Source organism: Oryzias latipes, chromosome 17 (genome assembly GCF_002234675.1).
Source record: "Oryzias latipes chromosome 17, ASM223467v1".
NCBI lineage: Eukaryota > Metazoa > Chordata > Actinopteri > Beloniformes > Adrianichthyidae > Oryzias > Oryzias latipes.
The window spans coordinates 4,843,859-4,865,440 of NC_019875.2; the positions used below are offsets into that span (position 1 = coordinate 4,843,859).

At 46.3% G+C, this 21,582-nt stretch overlaps 1 protein-coding gene across 1 annotated transcript; it reads right to left on the reverse strand.

Annotated features, from left to right (window-relative positions):
• Window positions 1-770: 770 nt before the first annotated feature.
• On the reverse strand, window positions 771-21,339 carry LOC101175348 (protein APCDD1). The gene is made up of 5 exons (XM_004078710.3): window positions 21,047-21,339; window positions 13,752-13,938; window positions 13,124-13,649; window positions 3,314-3,635; window positions 771-1,725 (listed from the first exon to the last, which is right to left on the reverse strand). Exons 1-5 carry the CDS (start codon window positions 21,084-21,086, stop codon window positions 1,274-1,276), a joined length of 1,527 nt encoding a protein of 508 aa, XP_004078758.1. The 5' UTR covers window positions 21,087-21,339; the 3' UTR covers window positions 771-1,273.
• Window positions 21,340-21,582: the final 243 nt, after the last annotated feature.

Below are 21,582 nucleotides of genomic sequence, written 5' to 3' on the forward strand. Positions count from 1 at the left end.
GTTTATGTTGATTTTACATGTGAGTTTTGCCAGATGTATGCGCAAATTAGTAGTTTTTCACGGCCGTTTCACGTATGTCTAACAGATTTTTCACGCATGAACCACCGATGTATAACTTTTACATCCCTTGTGCTATCTTGTGGGGTCCAGATGACCCCCCCCTTACATTGACGTGTTCTCCCGACCATGACAAAGGTGGATAAAGGTGGAAAGATTTCATGTAATCCATGGACACCAGTGAAGATCACAAATCATTGAAGACAAAAGGTTCAGCGCACTGTCTAGTGGGTCTAGATGACCCAACTCCCAACGTTAACATTGGGAGTTGGGTCATCTGGACCCCACAAGATGGCACAAGGGGTATACATTCAAATGATGTCATTGAAGCATGAAAATCTAATGAATTACATCTAAAGAGCACAATAATCACACGGTTCATGTTCTACGTTGTTTTACGTGTTCTCTGTGTGGTTTATTCGTACTTCTCCCGTGGTTTTAACGTGATCCATTCCTGATACAGCTGTGAAAATTCACGTATGACCAATGTGCATCCGTAGGCTACAATGCGTCCAAAATGTATGCAGTGGCTGTGTGAGACGGCCTTTAGCATCAGGAACCGAGGACGAAGGTTTACGGGTCACTCGGCTTTGGAAAGAGAGCTGGACGGATTTGTGTGTTGAATCGCCTCCGAGTGTTTGAGTCAGTTTGTGGCTGACACCTGAAAGCACAGAGAAGGCGTTTAGTTGCTGACTCGTAGAAAAACCGCAGACTGTCGGCATGTGAAGCTTTTATTTTTGGCATCAGTCAAGTGGGATTGAGCTCCGGCTGTGTGGGAGAGTCCATCCAACGGTTCTGTTGACAGCAGGGAAAACCAATCGTTGGCAGGAAATGCATTTAATGGAGTCTGAGTCGGTAATGTCATGAGGAGAACATGACATGGATCTCAACAGCCACCTAGAAATGATCTCTCTGACTAGAAATCTCATTTTTACCGCAGTAAAAACCAGGAGGATCTGCACCTCACACCATTGTTCTCAGAAGGACTGCAGTGTCTTTACAGCAACTCGGATGCTTAGCTCTAGCTCCACAGGAGGTCTCTGTCCACATGGTTCTGTCCCTCAAAAGGGTGACGGTTGAACGTCCAGCAGGAGTCCGGAGTCTGTGTGGGTGGAGGTCCGTGGGGTCAGTTCCAATCTAAAGTGCAGTTCCTGCGGTGCAGCAGTTTTTGTGACATCAGTTTAAAGAAATCCTCCTAAAAACCCGACATGCAAGTCTAAGTCCACCAGGACAGCAGCCCGGCTGTGACGGTGAGGGCCAGCAGGGGGGCGCTGCAGCCGCTCTGCCATCCGGAGCCGTCGGGGCGATGCAGAAGAGAGCCGCTCGCAGCGCCATCTCTGCGCTCCGACCTCTGGCTGCTGGACGAGCACCGGACCAACGGCATCTGGTAAGAGGTGGCCCGCTTCTCCGGGCGGTCTGGGCTGGAGCCGTCACTGGGGCGCTGGCCGTTGTAGAGCAGGTAGCGTCCGTGGACGTCCTGCTCCATCCGGAAGAGCTCGTACTCGGTGTGGGGCAGCCGGATGCCCAACGCCATGCAGCCGTTGGTCAGGGTGACATCCTGCTCCACCTCGATCTGCCAGGAGCCCGGCTGGCCACACTCATTATCTTTGAAGATGTTGAGAAGGGAGGTGGTGGGCGTGTCCATGGGGGTCACCGTCATGTGGTTCACTGAAGGAGGGAAGAGGAGAGCGGATGGTTTTATTAACGTTTTCTCCCAAAGCTGCTCCTCACATGAATGTTTAGGAAATCCAAACGGCAAAAATACTAGTAAATCTCCCCCTGCAGGGTCTGAAGATGCAGAAATTCTTCTGAAACCAGATGGTCATCTGGATCTGTGATGTCACAGTCCTGACATTTTCTAAAGACCCCAGATCTTCACATTCCTATTTCAGGATTGGCTTGTTCGAACGTTAGACATGGAAATAAACGCATCTCAAAATAAACCTTAACTTTTATGTTTCTGAGCCAAACTTTGTGCTTTAATGTTGCTGATGATTGTCTAAATTGTCAAATCTTTCAATTCCTTTCATCTTTTGAGCAATGTTCCCCCAGTGGTCTTTAAATTCAGACTTTGACATTTGTAGCTAAAAACTAAAAACCAAACGTTCCTCAACAATTCACCCCTAGTTGTGGGCGGGATTGTTGGTGCACAGTGAGTCTGCCCCCTCCTCCTGGAATCTGCCTTCATTTCCCATCATTCCTTTGTTTGCACCTTCTCCTGCTAGCTTACAGCCCCTCACAACCCCAACCTAACATTAGTGGTGCAACAGAAATACCAGATCTATCCATCCGTAGAGTTTAGATCCAGATTTCAGCTCAGACCAGGAAAGCAAAGACGTTCATGGATATGTTTGTCTGCAGGTGGATGATCAGAATGGAGCACCCAGCGTATATTTTACGTCAAAAATATTCATCTTCTAATCTGTTTGTCCTTTTCGGGGTCACGGGGCTGCTGGAGCCTATCCCGGCCACTTGTGGGCAAAGGCAGGGGACGCCCTGGACAGGTCGCTAGTCTGTCGCAGGGTAGAGTGTCCGCAATCACACACGCATTCACACTCACACCTAGGGACAATTTAGGTTGACCAATTACCCTATGCAGCATGTTTTTGGACGGTGGGAGGAAGCCGGAGTCCCAAAACAGAGAACCCACACATGCACGGGGAGAACATGCAAACTCCACACAGAATGGTCCCCCCATTGATGTCCTAGTCCAGGTCCAGGTCCCCCAGCCGGGACTTGAACCGGGGACCTTCTTGCTGTGAGGCAAGAGTGCTAACCACTGCACCACTGTGCAGCCTTGTCAAAATATATATATATGATTTTTTTTTCCCCAAACAGCATTTCCTTTATCTGCTCCTGATTCACATTTATTTGAATAAAAAAAAATCCAGAAATGCAATTTTATGCTTAATTTTCTTAATCTAAGTCTTTTATCATCCAAAAAATAGTCTCAGGAACGTTTAGAAAGACCAAAACCACAGTTTTCCTTGGAGTGGGTCTTTAAATAGAAAAGCTCATTTTTCTCCTGAACTGCTGCTGTACTATCCTCTTTAGAAACACACTGCTGCTCTGCTGTTTTCTGTCCATCTGAAAATCTGTCCCTGCCTCAGTGAACAGGGATGCTGGTTCCACTTCTGAACAATGAGTACTGGTTTGTGTTGTTGGGCAGGACACCACCTGACGCCTCCATCAGGGCGGGGAAGCAGAAAGAGTCTGTTTTTGATCTAAAGGATATTCTTATGAGGCAAACTCAAACCTTTAAAGACAAAATCCGTCCCGCCTGGAACGCGGGTGGAGTGCAGCCCCCGGCTGTAGCGTCCGCGGGCGTAGAGGGTGAAGATGGGGTGTTTGCAGAGTGGGTCGGAGTAGTGGTAGTAGTAGCCCTCCCAGGTGTGGTTGTTGTCATGGAAGATGAAGTGGCGGGTGAGGAACAGGACTTCGGGCCGCATCTCGCAGCGCTGGCTCACCCACTGACCGTACAGCCCCACCGTCTGGTCGGCCCGCGGCGGCAGGACGGGAGGATGGAGCTCGTCGGAGCGGTAGATGATGCGGCAGGCGATGCAGCCGTGGTCGTGGTTCTGCGAACAGAGGGAGCGCGCGTGCGTCAACAACACATTTGCTTTAGCCTTGTGCTATCCTATGGGGTCCAGATGACCCCCCCCTTACATTGACGTGTTCTCCCTACCATGACAAAGGTGGATAAAGGTGGAAAGATTTCATGTAATCCATGGACACCAGTGAAGATCACAAATCATTGAAGAAAAAAGGTTCAGAGCACTGTCTGGTGGGTCTAGATGACCCAACTCCCAACATTGGGAGTGGGGTCATCTAGACCCACTAGACAGTGATGATGACCTTACAAGATAGCACAAGGGTTATGCAGTTTGATTCAAAGGTGTTTCACCCACAGAAATGGGAGGAAAAATGACTGCTGGAGAGAGAGAGAGAAAAAAAACGCGGCCAGAATTGTTTGATCATTGAAAAAAACACATCCAGAGGAACAGAAGCCATGATGCGGTTTCCAGCGAGCCAGGCTCTCAGAAACTCCACTCTGATGCACATTTATCACTAGATGGGAGACAAAACCTGGTCCAAAGGGGAAACTCCAGGGAAGGGAGGCAGGTTTTCATGATCCTAGGGTGGCCAAGCTTTGAGAGCTGCTCAACCCCAGCCGCAGTTTTCCCAGACTACCACACGTCTACATGAGATTAATGGCCGCTGAAACAAAAAGGAAACAAAGAAAAGAATGTAGAAGGAAAAGGCCAAAATCTGCACATCTGGCAGATGAGAGAATCCTGCAGCGAGTTCCTGATCCGTCTGAGAGGGAAAGGAGAGTCCAGCTCCCCCTTTGCTTCCAGGAGTGTCTGCAGTTTTACAGCCGTTCATGTGAGTCACCTCGTACCTCAGACGTATGTGGACACACCTGCTGCCACTGCACAGCACGGTCGTCATTGTTTAAAAGTTCAAGTTCAAGCGAAGTAAATTTGCTCTGAACAGAAAAACTCTGATTAGTTGATGCTTTTGGCGCTCCACTTCAGCAGAGAGTCCTTACATCCATGCATCTTCTCTTCCAGCTTTGTCCTGTGCAGGGTCACAGGGTTGCTGGAGCCTATCCCAGCTCCTTCAGGGAAGAGGCAGATTTGATGATGATGGCCTAATAGTCACCGGTAGTTAAAGCAGATCCTGCTACCTTGGCAGCGCCCTGCAGGAAAACTAAAAAAATCTTTTCATGATATTATAATTGTTTGAGATGCGTTTCTGTGTTTGTCTCCTCCTTTTCCTCTCAGACCTGAGCAGCGTAGAATCTCACAACATTCAGGACAAATCAAACGGCAGGCTCTTTTGGTGAGGGGAGGTCCGTCCCTGCCTGACAGGCAGAGCCATGGGCCAAAAAGCCCTTTGGGGACTCATGGTCCAGTTTATTGCTGTGAGCTCACAGTCATAACTGAGGGAACCCAGACGGGAGACCATTTTTATGACATTTCTCCTGTCTAACGTGGAGAGGCAGGGATGAAGAGGAGAAAGCTGAGCTGGAGCCACTGAAGAACTGAAACAAAAAAACCGCTCCAAATCCTTCACTTCCCCGCCTGTCAGACGAGACAAAGGGATAAAATCGTTTGAAACAACAAGGATTCAACTGCATAGTAAAACATGATACAGTTTTTAATAGATTTGAAATAATGTTGACCAAAACTGCAAAAGCGGAAAAGTGTGGTTCTCTTGTCGACAACTATGACAATTACACCGTGGTGTAGATAATCGTATGGGATCAAAGTCTCCCTGCTCTGCTCCATTCTGATGCATCCACTGTCAGACAAACAGATCCGTGAACGTCTTTGTTTTCCTCGTCTGAGCTGGAATCTGGATCTTAACTGGACGGCTGCATAACTCTGATATTGCTCACCAATTGCGTTGCCCAGCTAAAGCTTGAGGGCTGTAAGCTAGCGGGAGAGAGAGAAGATGGGAAATGAAGGTGGGCTTACTCCACACCAACAGTCGTGCCTACAAATAAAAAACCAGCATCCTTAAAAAGTAACGTTTCGTTTTTGTCACTTTACTCTGGTGGAGACACCAGAGACAAATCAGGAGAAAAGAATATCTACTGTGAAACACGGAGGAGGGTCTTTCATGGTCTGGTCTGCTGCATCTGATGCAGGGTTTCTTAAATCTGTGCAGATTCACCCAGATCTCCATATCAGGGATTTCTGAAGATTAGAGTTGTGCCTGGTGTCAGAACACTCTGTACTGATGCAGATCAGGGCCTTTCCAACCGGATCAGGACTCTTAAGTCCTGAATCCGATACGTATCCGATCTTTTCAAATGGGACCTCCGTCTGACCGGCCAGGCCGTATCCGACCCGTACGTCATCAATACGCTACAGGAGTCATAATTCTGCGTTGAAGTAGGCGGGAACTAGAACATAAACATCAACCATGGTGCACGATGCTGCTGAGACCAGTCAGTGGAAGGGAAGCGAGGTCACCGATTTGATTCATTTTTGGGGTGACAGCTCTATTCAGGCCAAACTCCAGGGCTCTTATCGCAACCGGCGATTTTTGAAAATATCTCCAGCTAAATGGCCGAGCGTGGTGTGGAACCTTCCCCGCCATGACTTTTTATTTTCCCTTTCCGACCGCGGTCAGAAGAAGCGCGGGGGAGACCTTCTCCAGGACAGAAGGCGGATCCTCCTTCGGGGTTCACTTCCCCGTTCGGACCCTCAGATTCTCCAGAGCAGGTTCATAAGGAGTCAATAGCATTTATTCTGGGGGAAGCTTTCTTTTATTACCATTCTCCTTCCTCCATAACACACAACATGAATACCTGCCCCCACTGCCCCCCTCATTCCCTACCTCGCTGCACGCGCTCTCTCTTGTCTCTTACACACAAACACACACATGCATGCGCGGCCGCAGCACATACACATCCCCATTCCACAACAGTGGGTACAGACAATCCCGGCTCCAATGCCTTCTTAAAATGAGAAGATTTTAATTGTGCTGGCTCCTTTGTGAAAATGAATTTAATAACGCAAAAAGAGCTCCACTGTTGTTGACATCTATTGTTAACGTTAGCTACTTCCACAAACGAGTGACGTCGTTCACCGTTGAGTACCGGTACTCTTCTGCGCATGCGGGTCAATTCTGGGTCACACAGGAGATCACAAAAGTTCTGATTTAATTGGAAATGTGAACGGCCTTGCAAAAAAATCGGAATTGAGCATTAAGCCCTGCAGTGTGAACGTAGCCTAAAGGCCTGTTCACACCGGGACGAATTTCGCCGGCGATTTTCGCCGACGTTTAACCCCTCGTGTCTAAACAAAGGGCACCAATGTGAGTGTGCACACCGAGGCGAAAAAACGGCAAGCGCCAAAGCGTCAAAAAAAAAAAACGCCTCGGGTTCGTTTTTTTTTTTCGACGCGTCGCGTCGAAATGCATTCGACCAATGAGAATGGCGCTTTTGCACACGTGTCTGGAGCTTCTGAAGTTACAGTAAAACACAACTTGGGGGCGCTCAAACACAAAACTGCCTTGCTGAGCACACATACCAGCGAAGAAGATAGACGCCAAGTAGCGTCTACACTGCCGCGAAGAAATAATGACGGACATTCTAAAATATCCCCTTACCAAGTACCAGTTGGAGCTACTGATGCTTGAAATATTCATGTTTTCTTTGTTTGATTCTGACAAGCGCGTAAATACTTGCTCTCTTCTTCTGAGTGAAAGCGACTTTAAGAATCGTAAAGTTGCGCAGCGCCACCTTGTGTACAGGAGTATTTCTGTTTACATTAAGCGCCATCTAATGTCAGGGAAGGAAATTGCATGTTCGCTCGGCTCATCGTCAGCGAAAATCGCCTGGGTGTGAACACAAAAGACGTGGCGAAAAACGCTGGCGAATAACGCCTGGCGAATATTCGTCCCGGTGTGTACGGGCCTTAATTCTTAGCCAAGTCTGTGTGAAGTCTCACTAACAGTGGAAGAAACAGTTTGCCTCAAAGGTGCAAAAAACAACACTGAGTAAAGAGCGACCTAGTTTTTGTCTGAGTCAGCATTTTCTCTTTGAACTGGATTCTGCTGAACAATAATAAAACCAATCATAGGCTGAATTTTCACAAACAAAAAAAAGATTGTCATTACTTTGTTGGTTTCAGGTCTTTTCAGCTAAAAAAAAAAAAAGTCGTTAGAGTTTGGTTGGTTTTGTGAGAAAAAACTTTGTCTTCAACCACTTTATAATAATGGCGGCTGCCAGTTCTCCAGCATTTGGATGCATGAAAGTGAAAATGCAGCTGTGCTTAAACCAGGTTTGTGGCAGACATTCCCGCCACAGAACGCCTACACTGCTGGACCGACTCTACGCTGGAAGAAAATGCTTTAACGACTCCTCTGGAATTTCAGAAAAGTCAGGAAATGAGAGATACGGTCAGAACGTCTGCATCAAAAGTCCTGATGAGAGGACATGCCACTGAAGACAAAGTGCAAAGGAAGATGGTTAGATGGAGACGGAGGCAAGGAAACTCATCCGGCTCTCGTGTTTGTGGAGCTTCACTCTTTCATTTCAACAAGACGTAAAAAGCCAAAAATGACCAGCCGCACACACCACAATATGAAAGCGGACCAAACGGTTGTGCTTGATGACGCAGTTCTGCTGCTCTGCACTTGCATCACTGCTGGAGACCCACCCAGTAACCACAAAAGAACAAGGCTGGCACCGGCCAACGTTCTGGTCCGGCACCAGCTCTGGGTGCAGCACTTAAAATTAATGGATTGGATAGCCACTGTGGCAGTAAAACGTCCCAAAGAGAAGCCATTACAGCCCCGTGAGGTGATCAAACCCAACACGTTTTGAGTGGACTGCGGTCCTGTTCCAATTCTTCATGGAGAAATCTGAAATGTACTCCATGATCTCAGCTGCTGAGCGGTTAATCATCCAGAGCTACCCAGTTAACGGTTTACTTTTATGAAAACACAAATGAGACATGGAGTGCTTTAACAGCGAAAAAGAAACCGAGCAGTCTTCCATTTTTGCTTCTGATTTCATCTCACATCTTAATATTCAAGCTCAGTTCTCACTTTAGAACCCAGAACATCACTTTGTCCCAAGGTTTCTGTGAGGGAAGTGGTCAATGGAGAGTAATGTGAAGTCGTAGAACAATTCAAGAACCTTGCCGTAATCTTAGATTCAAACTTAACTTTTAAAAGAAAATATCCAATATTGTCAAATTTAACTCTGTCAAATCTTAAGTAAATAAGGTCTTCTTTGACACTGAGGCAGCAAAGGCATTCAATGATTTGTAGTTGTATAACTTATTGTTTTACTACATGGTCCCAGACAAATGAAAGCACTTTGACACCCCCCCCCCCCCCCCCCCCCCCAGTCTCTGTTTAAGAGAACCCTGAACAAAAAGTCTGCGTTATCATTACCGTGACATTCTAAGTAAGAATTGCATGATGGATTTGGAAAGTTACTAAATGTTCATGGATAAAACTTAGCTCCTATCCTAACTAACTTTGGCATATTTATGTTGAAGCAGCTGCTGATACATTGATTAATATGCACTGTCCTAATTCAAATAATTAAATAAAAGGCTGATATCCTGTTAATATCAAAAAAGGACACATGGATACTCCTCTGGTTCTACTCTGACTGAGGGCTGTCTGGACATGAAGCAACAACAAAAGCTCAGATTTGACTTCTTGCATAATTAGGAAGAAAAAAAAAGTTTTTTAAGAAGTGTGATTCAGAAAACATGACGGTCTGGTTTATGTGTTTCACTCGGATCCTCTTTTGATCTATTATCAAAACGGTCCCGGTCGTCTTTTCATGATGACGCCGTTTTTATCCAAAATAAAAAAAAAAACTGTGACGTTTTTCTAGGACAGTGTCTGCAGAGCAGCAGGAGTTCACATGAAATTTACCGCTGAGAAGTGGGCGAAACCCACCCCCCTCTTCCCATCATCCCTTTGTTTACAGTCTCCCCCGCTAGCTTAATGCCCCTCAAAATCCCAACTCAACATTAGCGGTGCAACAAAAATGGAGAGCAATATCGTTTAGATTCAGATTCCAGCCCAAATGCGAAAAACAAGGATGTTCACAGATCCATTTGTCTGCGGGTGGAAGCATCCGGATGGGGCGGAGCAGGGAGCCTGTGGCCCCGCCCAGATCCTCTACATCACAAAAAATATCTTCTCTATTTTTTATCTGCTCCCTATTCAAAATGATTTGAATAAAGAAATATTCGAGTTTTATTTTCTTTACAAACGTCCTCCATCATGAGAAAAAACACCAAAAACACCATTTTCATCTAAGTTGTTTTTTTAAGTAATTTAAAATTAGGGAGCAAAATTTTTATAGATAGAATGTATAGAATAAATATAAAACTACACTGACCAAAAATATAAATGCAACACTTTTGTTATTGCTCCTATTTTTTATGGTATGAACTCAAAGATGTGAAACATTTTCCACATACACAAAATAACCAGTTCTCTAAAATATTGGTCAAAAATCTGTCTAAATCTGTGATAGTGAGCACTTCTCCTTTGCCAAGACAATCCATCCCACCTTGCAGGTGTGCCATATGAAGATGCTGATGAGACAGCATGATTATTGCACAAGTCGGTTACGACGACGAACTGGAGTGAAGTTGAGACCTCGATGAGGACGACGAGCATGCAGATGAGCTTCCGAGACGGTTTCTGACAGTTTGTGCACAGATTCTGTGGTTATGCAAACCGATTGTTTCAGCAGCTGTCCGAGTGGCTGGTCTCAGACGATCTTGGAGGTGGACATGCTGGATGTGGAGGTCTTGGGCTGGTGTGGTTACACGTGGTCTGCGGTTGTGAGGCCGGTTGGATGTGCTGCCAAATTCTCGGAAACGCCTTTGGAGACAGCTTATGGGGGAGAAATGGACATTCAATTCCCTAGCAACAGCTCTGGTGGACATTCCTGCTATCAGCATGCCAATTGCACGCTCCCTCAAAACTTGCGACATCTGTGGCATTGTGCTGTGTGATACAACTGAAGATTTCAGAGTGGCCTTTTTTTTGTGGCCAGTCTAAGGCACACCTGTGCAATAATCATGCTGTCTAATCAGCATCTTGATATGGCACACCTGCGAGGTGGGATGAATTGGTTATTTTGTGTATGTGGAAAATGTTTCCCATCTTTGAGTTCATACCATAAAAAATGGGAGCAATAACAAAAGTGTTGCGTTTATACTTTTGGTCAGTGTAAGTAGATTAAACAAAGGAACATGTCAAATAAAACAGATGGAGTTTAAGTAGAAATCCTACTTAAGGGTCGCCATGCACCGCCTGAGTGGTACAGGTCTTTATTTCCTTGCTACAGTTCAACTGAGGTACCCTTGAGCAAGGGTGCTGACCCTCTGCCTGGTCACCACAGGTGAACAAGCAGTGTGTTTTATTCAAGACAGTTTACTGAAGTGGTCTTAGTAAAGGGTGAAATAAAAACACATTTTATAATTGATATTCAAAATCAGGCTGCATGGTGGTGCAGTGGTCAGCCCTCTCACCAGGATGCAGCGGGATGCTGTGGAAAGCTTTGGGACGCTGCGGGATACTGCGGGATGCTTTGGGATGCTGCAGGATGCTGCGGGATGCTGCAGGATGCTGCGGGATTCTTTGGGATGCTGCAGGATGCTGCGGGATGCAGTGAAATGCTTTGGGAAATTGGGATATGCTGCGGGATGCTGCGGGAGGCTGTGAAACGTTGGGGGATGCTGCGGGATGCTGTGGAAAGCTGAGCGATGCTGTGGGATGCTTTGGGATGCTGCAAGATGCTGCTGGATGCTGTGAAATGCTTTGGGATATTGGGAGATGCTGCAAAATGCTGTGGGATACTGCAAAATGCTGTGGGATGCTGCAAAATGCTGCGGGATGCTGCGGGATGCTGCGAAATGCTGCGGGATGCTGCGAAATGCTGCGGGATGCTGCGGGATGCTACGGGATGCTGTGAAATGCTGCGGGATGCTGTGGGATGCTGCGGGACGCTGCGGGATGCTGCGGGACCCTGGGGGATGATTCGGGATGCTGCGGGATGCTACGGGATGCTGCGAAATGCTGCGGGATGCTGTGAGATGCTGCGGGACGCTGCGGGATGCTGCGGGACCCTGGGGGATGATTCGGGATGCTGCGAAATGCTGCGGAATGCTGGGAGATGGTACGAAATGCTGTGGGATGCTGCGGGATGCTGCGGGATGCTGCGGGATTCTGTGGGATGCTGCGGGACGCTGCGGGATGCTGCGATATGCTGCGGGATGCTGCGGGATGCTGCGAAATGCTGCGGAATGCTGGGGGATGGTACGAAATGCTGCGGGATGCTGTGGGACGCTGCGGGACGCTGCGGGATGCTGCGATATGCTGCGGGATGCTGCGGGATGCTGCGAAATGCTGCGGAATGCTGGGGGATGGTACGAAATGCTGTGGGATGCTGCGGGATGCTGTCGTTTAACAGTCTGCAGTTTCAGGTTTCCTTTAGAGAAAATGTTTAGCGTGGACGTTTCTCAGGTTCCTTTCATTGCAGATTCTTGTTCCCATGTGGATCAAACGACACTTTTGGTCATTCCTGCAGTGTAAATAATCTGGGATCAGGTCTGGATTAGCAGAGTATTCTGAGGGTCGGTTGTTGTGGGTGTGTGGGGGGTCTTTGGGGTGAGGAGGGTCAGCGCTGTGGGAGTGGAGTGCAGCTCCTCTGTGGCTGAACAAACGCTGCGCGAACACATGAGGGCCAGAGCTACAGCTCAGCAGGACGCCGCCGACCGCCATCCACCCTGAGCCGTCTGCAGTGGGACCGGTGGCAGCAAGTCCACGCCAGCCTCCACGCCAGGAGGAGCTCGGTCAAAAGAAGACATCAGAGCACTTCCCATCCGATTGTTGGCATTAGTTTCTGCTCAGGTAAATTAGTGTTTTTAATAACACAAAGACTTTTTTCTTTTATTTTGCTTTAAAATCGTTTGGAAAAAGGAGCAGCAGCCCCGAGGCCACAGCTTTGATCCTGGCAGCTGCTTTTAGTGGGTCAGGCTAACCATATAGTATAAAGAGTTTGTCTTGAGTGTCAACAGGAGCATTTTGTGACTTTTATGTGCAATTATTAAACAGAAAAGCAGTATTTTTTCTTTAATCAACACATTTAGTATAGATTTAGAACTATGTATTCCATTAACCAACCTGAAAGAAAAAAATCTCAGCATTCACACCTTTGGGAATGTTTGATCAATCTTCCATCTGGGAAAAACCCTCCTGGCTATAGTTTTACTCCAATTTATGTTTTAGGATCTTTATGTGGCTCTGAAAGTATTTCCACAAAAAAAGCTGCTTTTATCAGTTTAGGACAGTCAGATTAATGAACAAATATTTGAAACATTTTCCCTTTAAAATCTTGATCAAAATCAATCTTCTTTTCTTACTGTATTAAAATCTTCCTCACAGCAAAAACGCCATGCAGAAAAGAGAAAATCTGCTGGATTTACATGGAAAGGCCTGCGGACTGAAGCTTCTGCAGGCCTAAAAAGATCCGGAAAGGAACATGAAAAAGCGGGGAAGGACAAACCTTGGCGTTCTGTAAAGGCGTCTGATAGCTGGACGGTTTGTAGTAGAGCCTCTGCGAGGGGTCCGTGTGGATGTCCCCCAGAAAAAGCTCCTCCACCAGGTGGTCCAGGTTGTGGTGCAGGTAGTGCTTCTCCACCCTCAGAAGCTGCAGCTCATGCATGGCAAAGTTCAGCTCTTTGGAGCAGTCGTAGCTCCCCTCCTCGCTCGACAGCTTGTATAGGACATTGGGCTCCCAGGGGCCCCTCACAGCCGCTGTGCAGCTGCGGTTGAGCTTTTGGCTCAGCTCTTTGGCCACAGAGGCCGTGTGACACACTATCTGGACTTGGTGGAGGTGGTACTCTGCCTCTGTGGCCCCGTGGATGATCCAGGAGGCTTGGCGTAGGCGCAGCCGGCCGTGGATCAGCAGCGTGTAGGCGGGTCTGGTGCAGTGGTTGTCTTCGTAGTAGAACTGCTGAGCGGTGAAGGTGTTGTTGGGGTCAAACCTGTAGGAGCGGGTCAGGAACTCCGGCCCGGGTCTCACCTCACAGCTGCAACACGAAAACGGAGATGATGAAAAAAGACAACCTGTCAATCGTTTTCAGCAGCTGCCTTCACTGACACAGAGAAAGTGTTGGAAATAAGGAGCAAACCTCATGGACACCCAGTGACCCTCAACGATGGGGGGCATCTGAACCGTGATTTTAGCTCCGTTGTGAAGGTGCTTCAGCATGTGCTGGCACTGAGAGTCGTTCATGGATCCACCGAAGCTTTTCTCCAGCGAATGGCGGCTGGGGTGTCCGTCAGGGTAATGAAGAGAGGAGGAGCCTTGAGCCCAAACTGAGGGAAAAGAGCACAACAGGAAAATGGATGCTGTCAGAAATAAGGAGGCACAGAATTGTTTCAAATTTTTCCAGTTGAGAGTTTAGTTTAATTACTCAAACGGAACAATTTAGAGCTGAACCGGTAATTGTCAAAGACGTTTATTTCACATTTAAATAAATGAAACACGCTTACAGCTGTGTTTTAGAGCACAACACAAGCAACGAGTTAGTCTGTTTCTAATGAACTGGGGTGTTTTAGTATAAGTTAAACTCCTGATATGAGCTATTTTCTGGAATAAAGTTTATTATTTGATGATTGCATTCATGTTTGCAGCCTGCAGCAGACACTATACTTGACGTATTACCAAACTCACAACGCTTGAACAGACAGCCGGAGAGATGTGTAGTCTTCTGTCTTCCTTGAAACCCACAAAACAAAAAGCCCTGGAAACAACTTCCAGGGATAAAAAATCGGAAATGAAAGCATCTTCAGCGCTTTAATCTGAAAGACAGCCCAAGGCTCACATTCCAGTCAGGATTTACTCCATGAAACATTTTAATAAAATCAGACTCCACCTAGAATTCCTGCTATCAGATCTGGTCTGCCTTTAATGCACATTAATGCAGCTGCATCATGATTGATTTGCAGATAATACCAGAAGAAGAACCAAACATGTGAATAAATGAAGCAACAGAGTTTCAGGCAAAACCTCCATCTCTTTGTATGTTTGTCTAAGCACGTGTATAATTCACGTCAAAGCATCTACTCCCAAAGTGAGGGAATCTCAAAGCAAATAACCATCAAAGCCAACAATCCACATCACTTCAAAAAGCCCAGATTGACTAATCTGTGCATGGATGGACTAAAAAGTGACCAACAGAGGATATAGAAGGGTTTCTTTGTCGTGAGTAAGCCCACAGTGGAGAGGAAGGAACCTCCAGCAGAACCAGACTCAGTCCATCTGATGTGGGCATCATGCTGTTTTTAAAATCCTTTTTTCTACGACATCTATGGCTTTGTGCTGCACTTCAGTCTTTGAACCTGAGCTGAGGATGCACTTCCCTGTCCTCAAACCCAGCAGGGACCACTTTCTCTAACGGTCTGTGGAGCAGCAGGGAGACAGAAAAAACCAAGAGGTGCTCCTCTGCCGAAGATCGCCCTCTTCTCTTGGGTTTAGCCGTGACGCTGATGCTGCAGAAAGCAGCTGTAAGCAGCAGGTCCTGAGAGAGCTGTGCTTGTTTACTTGGGTGTGGAAGGAGCAGTTTCTCCAAAACGAGATGTTTCCAAACTATTGGACGAGAACATCAAAAGACTCATCAAACATGATCTTATCCTGAAAAGCTGCGGATTGCAAACAGAGCAGTCAGTTCCACCATCACAACAGAAACATGGTTGCTTCTAGAAACACAGAAAATCCAGGAGAATCTGGACATTGTTGTTGTAATTAGAAATTAATTGAATAAAGAGCATAAATGAACAAATATTTTCCCTTGAAGCCAAAGTTTTCTGTTGTGGGAATGTTGAGTCCAGTCAGAGACAGTTTAGTCAGAAGTTGTCTTTTTTTTAATCCGGTAAAAATCCCTATAAACTGAGGTCAAACCAAACTAAAAATCCTCATCACCCTTTGAGATGGCAAATTTATTAAAAACGGATTCGAGTCTGTCATGAAACTCCTTTGGAAAAAAAAATGGCGCCCGCTCATGGGGTTGCTCGCCTTCACCCAATAGTGGCCGGGACAGGCTCCGGAAACCCCGTGAACCCAAAAGGGTCAAGAAAATGGATGGAAAGCCCGGGTGAAGAGGGCTCCCCCCGTTTGTGCCCATCCGCCTGCTCTTCCCCGCTCCCACCCTAACATATCGTGCACACAGGCACATGGGGCTCCAGGAACTGGATGGGTGAGATGTGATGGCGGGGTTCACCAGTGGTGACTCTTTTTGGGGTCACGTCGGCGCCCGGCCTCCATTCCACTTTTACACGCATGTTGGACACCTTGATTCATCTAGGGCCTTGTGGGGATGGTCTGGTGGAGGGGGGCATGGAGAAACATCCGTTCTCATCTCACCGTTCCAACACCCCAATTTTAACTCTCACTTTAGACACACACTTCTGCATGTTGGCACCACACATACACTGCACACCCACACCACAATACATAGGTGGGATCGGGGAGGGGTGACCGGTCTTCACCCGCCTGGGTCCTCTCAGGGCGGCCTGTTGGGTGGGGCAGTGGCTGGGGGTCAGTCGGCCGGTGGTTACCGTGTGGTGATGGGGGGCGGGCGGGGGGAAACCAGAAGAATGTGAGAGTGCATGGGTGGGGATAGGACTGCAGGGCTACATCGCCGGGGGCCCGCTGGGACTCACCCTCCTTTTTGCAGAGTGGGGAGGGCATCGGGGGCAGATATGGGAGGAGGGGTTGTACAGGGTAGTGTAGTGTGAAGGGGCGCCTGGGCACCTGGGCCTGCTCTGGCCTGTGGTGGCGAGATTCCGGCAGGGTGGTGGGCGGCTCCTGGGCCCTCTGGGTCCTGTCTCCATCCTTGGCCCACGTCTGTGTCCGGCGCCCGGTGGCCCCAGTGGCTGCCGCCCGGTACGGCAGAGCTTTGAAGACTCACTCCAGTGAAAATGGTGTTTTCAGTGTTTTTAACATGTTCTTGTGTCATTTTTCTGATAATGGAGGAGGTGTGTAAAGAAAAATTAAGATTAAAATTGAATTTCTGCTAATTTCTTTATTCAAATGGTTGTGAATTAGGAGCAGGTGAAAAACTGCTCATATTTTGTATAAAAACAACAAGCTCCCTGCTCTGCTCCATTCTGATCATCCACTGTCAGACAAACAGATTCATGAAGGTCTTCGTTTTCCACGTCTGAGCTGGAATCTGGATCTAAACTGGACAGCAATATCGGTCACCATTTTTGTTGCACTGGTAGTGTTAGGCTGGGGGTGTGAGGGGCTGTAAGCTAGCAGGAAAGAGTGTAAAGGATGATGGGACATGGGGATGGGCTTACCCTGCAGCAAAAGTTCCGCCTACAACTTAGACAACAATTTCTAATGAGCTCAGGCTACTTAGCAGAAACTATGTCCTAGAAAACCACAGAGATTTTGATGGCTTCATCAGAATGAGAAGTATATTTCTGCATTCAAAGTAAGGCTTAAAACATTCCTCTTTGGACAGGCTTATTGTCAGACTAGCTAGTGTTCAGAGAATATTTACCTTAATGTTAATGTGTTTAAATTAAACTTAACAACACCAATAAAGTTGTTAGTAGGCTGCTAGATGTTTGAAGCGGTAAATTATGGTGCACTGGGGTTCTGTCCTCTTTCCTCATCTACTTCTACTCTCCTTCTCTCCTCTATTCTTCATCATTATTTATCATTTAGTTCTCCATTACGGAGCCCGTGTCATGACATGGAAAAAATAAAATATATGTAGTTCCCACAAATTAATATTCCGTTCCCACGAACCTGACCGTGTACCTCGTCTCTGGCTCGCCTCTACTACTGCTCCTACACCTGGCTGTGGATCCCGTCTCCGGCTCGTCTCGCGCCCCCAGCCGTCCCCCAACTTCATCTGGATGACGATCATTTGCTGGACTTTAAATATGTAGTTGTAGGGTAAGATAAGTTAATTCTTCTCTAAGAGTTCTGGTACATCGCCTGTCTGTCCTGGGGGAGGATCCCTCCTTCATGTTGACACCCCTGAGGTTTCTTCGTTTTTTCCAGATTCCATTTTTTTTTTAGGAGTTTTCCCTTACAGAGAAGGGGGTTCTAAGGACAGGGATGCCAGTTTGGTTTAGTTATAGTATTATCCTATTGAATTCTATGTATTTATGATCCTTTTTGATTGTATGTTTACCTTACAGTTACCGGTACGAAGCCCACTGTTGTGAATTTGGGCTATACAGATAAAATTGAATTGAATTGAATTGAATTGAATCACTGGGAACGCTTTAAAAACAGATCAGAAGATGATGGGAGTGGGATTTTAACACCTTTTTTTTACTTTAAAGCTGCAGTAACAGGACTGAAACTACTCCATACCACAATAGAATTTTGCATGTTATCCTTAAAATATAATTGCTTTTCAGCAACAGACTGAACAGGTACCCCAGTACCCCCCACACCCACACACTAACCCCTAAAAAAATCCCAAGTTCTGGGTTATGCTGTGCTTCCACACAGTGCCGGTCCATCCCAGACCCCTCTGAGCCCAGAGAAGCTGAAGGAAAGGAGGGGCCCTCCGTTTTTTTTGGCTGAATGTGTAAAGGTAACCCTGTGTTGTACTTTCTGACAAAGACAAGCATAACATTCTATACAGTTAGTTCACAGCACTGTATGTTTGGATATTGTTTGTATCATCAAAAACATTCTCGTTCACAGCCCTCTTAGCGTGTTTAGTTTCATGGTTTCAATCCTCTATTGATGATTTATATTATAAAATCATAAATATTTAGAATATCGTCATGTTTAGGGTATTTGTGGTGTGCTTGTCTTTACTCTGAGCTTTAAAAAACGGGTTTTCCTTGAGTCTTGATTTAGAATCACACCGGAAAATGTTTGTCTTTGTGTAAAATACTTGGGATCAAAAAAGAAACATAAGTTTAAACGTCCACATTGTGCAGAATGACATGCTATTGGTGGTGGTCAGAGTCTGGAGCAGATCAAACTTTAGCAGATATTCCTTCTAAGCACATTTTCCTTTTAACCCTTGTGCTATCTTAGTATCTTAGTATTTCTGCTGGTTTCTATTTCTCCTGAAGCTGTTTTTTCTACATTTATAAAGTTTAAAACAAACAAACAAGTGAAGGCCTTTTTAACCATTGTGCTATCTTAGATGACCCCACCCTTCCATTGACGTGTTCTCCCTACCATGACAAAGGTGGATAAAGGTGGAAAGATTTCATGTAATCCATGGACACCAGTGAGGATCACAAATTATTGAAGAAAAAAGGTTCAGAGCACTGTCTAGTGGGTCTAGATGACCCAACTCCCAATGTTAAAGTGACTATAGCACAAGGGTTACAGCCAACTCAATGGAAAATGGGCTTTTAGGAAATGAAGGAGGGAATGATTAGGGGAGTGTGTGTCCTTTTCTGCAGGGTCTTCCATCATCCCTGCTGCCGCTCCTTTAAACAGTGATGATTGAGCATCAGACCTTCATTTCTTTTACAGCACCTCCCTCCCTCACGGAGGCCATCATCATAACAATTCTGTCTCAGCCCAAGAACAAAACTCCCAGAGTCCTAAGCCACAGAGAACATTTCCAGTTGGCCGCATCCTGACGGTGATGTAACGGCAGAGAGACTCTGCATGGCTGAGAGGAAAAGACAAAGGAGGCCTCTATGTAACGTCTCCGTTTGAGTTTGTTCCACCACAGACAGGGTGGAGGGAGGGGCCCGTCTTATCAAACACCACCCTGCCAAACAGAGCTATCACTTTTTCCCTAATTCAGATTGAACCCCGATCAATATTGAGCCTGCTGCTGATGCTGAAATATGCATAAATGATGGAATTTCAGGAGAAAATACTGACATCTACTCCTTCATGTGACGCTGCTTCTCATTTGTCGATCAAAAAACACCAAGAAAGGCGCTAAGAATTCATGAAAAAGACCTTTAACTGCAGTGAAAGGGGTTTACTGCAGCTGATTGGCTGGAGTTAAAACAATAAAAGTCTTAACTGTCACACTATAGCAGTTTTCTGGAGGGTTCGCCCCTCTTCTCTGGCCTCTCTGTAAAAAACATTTTTACCCTTAAAGTTTAGCAAAAGAAAACCAAAACTGACTGGACTAACAAGAAAACGGTTAGGTCTGGTTCCGTTTAGGACTGCTCAGGAAAACAAAAGCCTTGAAGTGGAGCGTGACATCAGAACGGGTTCTCAGATCTCCAAGGTCGCACATCTCAACAGGATCCAACACGGAAGTGTTTCCATCCTGAGACGAGAAACGCTCATCATCCAACTGTTGCTCTATCTCACATTCCACATTTCACCGCTGGATCCAGCTGACCCAAATGTCCTCGCCAAATCTCTTCTTTCTGTTTCCTTTTTGTACTTTTCAAGCTGAAGTATTTCAATCACATTTCTGAGCAGTTCAGTAAAAAATACTCCTGCATTTCATAAACATTCATGAATGAGAATGTGTTTGCCAAAGCCTGAGCAAAGGAATATCAACATTTTTAATGTAATGTACAAAATTTGTTTTTTTAAAGGTTGCTGCCCATATTTTCACGACAATTTTGTTACAGCTGTTGTGAGGGATCACTGTAATAATACAGACAATAAATAGATTCAACTGTTAGGGTTTTTTTTAACACCAAAAATAATTTAGTTCTGCTTTCTTTCTGATGTATTTTTGTCCTCATGCGGTCAGTAAAATATTTCTTAACGTTTTGAAAATCTGCAGCCTTCCAAAGGTTTGGCTCAAATTCCTGGATGATCCGTCTTTTCCAGCGAGCTCATTGTTCCCAAACATTTCAAAGAAGAAAAGGTCAAACTCATTCAGGCTGACCGCATGCAGCGTGTTTATCCTTTGGTGGGTTTACTGCCTCTGTTTTGAACTTTATTTTCTTGGAAAGCTCTGCACTTTCCTCCCATGCATAGCACAGTTACAGCAGCACAATTGAACTCTTAAATGATCCACTTCAACATACTGAAGGATAAGTGGAGTCCAAAGCATCCATTTCATCTCAACCCGCTCATTTGAAGTTGCTGCCAAATGTTGCCTCCTATCTGTCACTGGCAGCAGATGGATTGGGTCAACTGCACTCCCATAATCCTCTGCTGCTCAGCAGGGTTTTCATCAGGAGTGGATCTTTAAAGTGGCTCTTAAGTCTCAGAGGGCTTTCATCTGCAGACCAGCCTTAGGGAGCTCTCTGTGACTTCTGCCCTCCAGTTATGTGTTACCACAGGAAAAAAAATCATCTGTTATTGTTAACTGACATGAATCAGGTGTGAGGGGAAGTGATAAAGGTCCTCTACCTGGAATATGATCACCATCTTCATCATGTAAATATGTTCTGATATTTAGCATTTAATAAAACTTTAGAATTTCAGGTCATTGGAGGCAAACCCCTCTCTTTATCATCTAGTTTGAAACTTGCGCACCTGTGCGCAGAAACCCTCACTTACCCAAAAACGCAACAAGCAGCGCAGCAGGTAACGGTGCCATTCTGGATTCCAGAGCCGACCTCCAACAAGTTCCCGTTTCTCTAGTTAATTCCACGGAAATCCCGGCATTCTTTAATCCGGAGTGTGGGGCGAACCCTCCAGGAAAAGCCGCGCATCGTGAAGGAAACTCCGCTGGAACTGAGGGCTTCGGGGTGCCAACGGCACTGTGACGGGACTGTGACGCGCCTCTGCGGTGTCCGCTGCGCCTCAGAGGAGCGCCTCGGATCACACCCAAAGTCTGCTGAGATCTCCCCGCCCAGGCTGAGACTTTCTGGGCGTGGAGAGCGCTAAAGTCCCCCCTTTCATGTTTCATCTGAGCAGGATTTGTTTCAGAGGCTCGACAGTCTGTGGATGAGATCATAGCAGTTCTGATGGGGCATCAGCAGCAGGACATCTCGTTTAAAAGTGGTTTAGTGTCCGCTGTTACATTTAATTCTTTTAAAAAAAACATTTGGGAAGACTTTGCAGTAAAACTGCTGTGGGGTCAAACAGTAAAG

Bases quoted from the DNA above. Each gene is read 5' to 3' on its own strand.
- LOC101175348 (XM_004078710.3), bottom strand. From the start codon at position 21,086: ATGGCACCGTTACCTGCTGCGCTGCTTGTTGCGTTTTTGG. The intron at 13,939-21,046 runs GTAAGTGAGGGT...CTTTTCCCTCAG, and splicing joins GCTGCTTGTTGCGTTTTTGG to TTTGGGCTCAAGGCTCCTCC. The intron at 1,726-3,313 runs GTTTGAGTTTGC...TCCCTCCTTCAG, and splicing joins GACGGATTTTGTCTTTAAAG to TGAACCACATGACGGTGACC.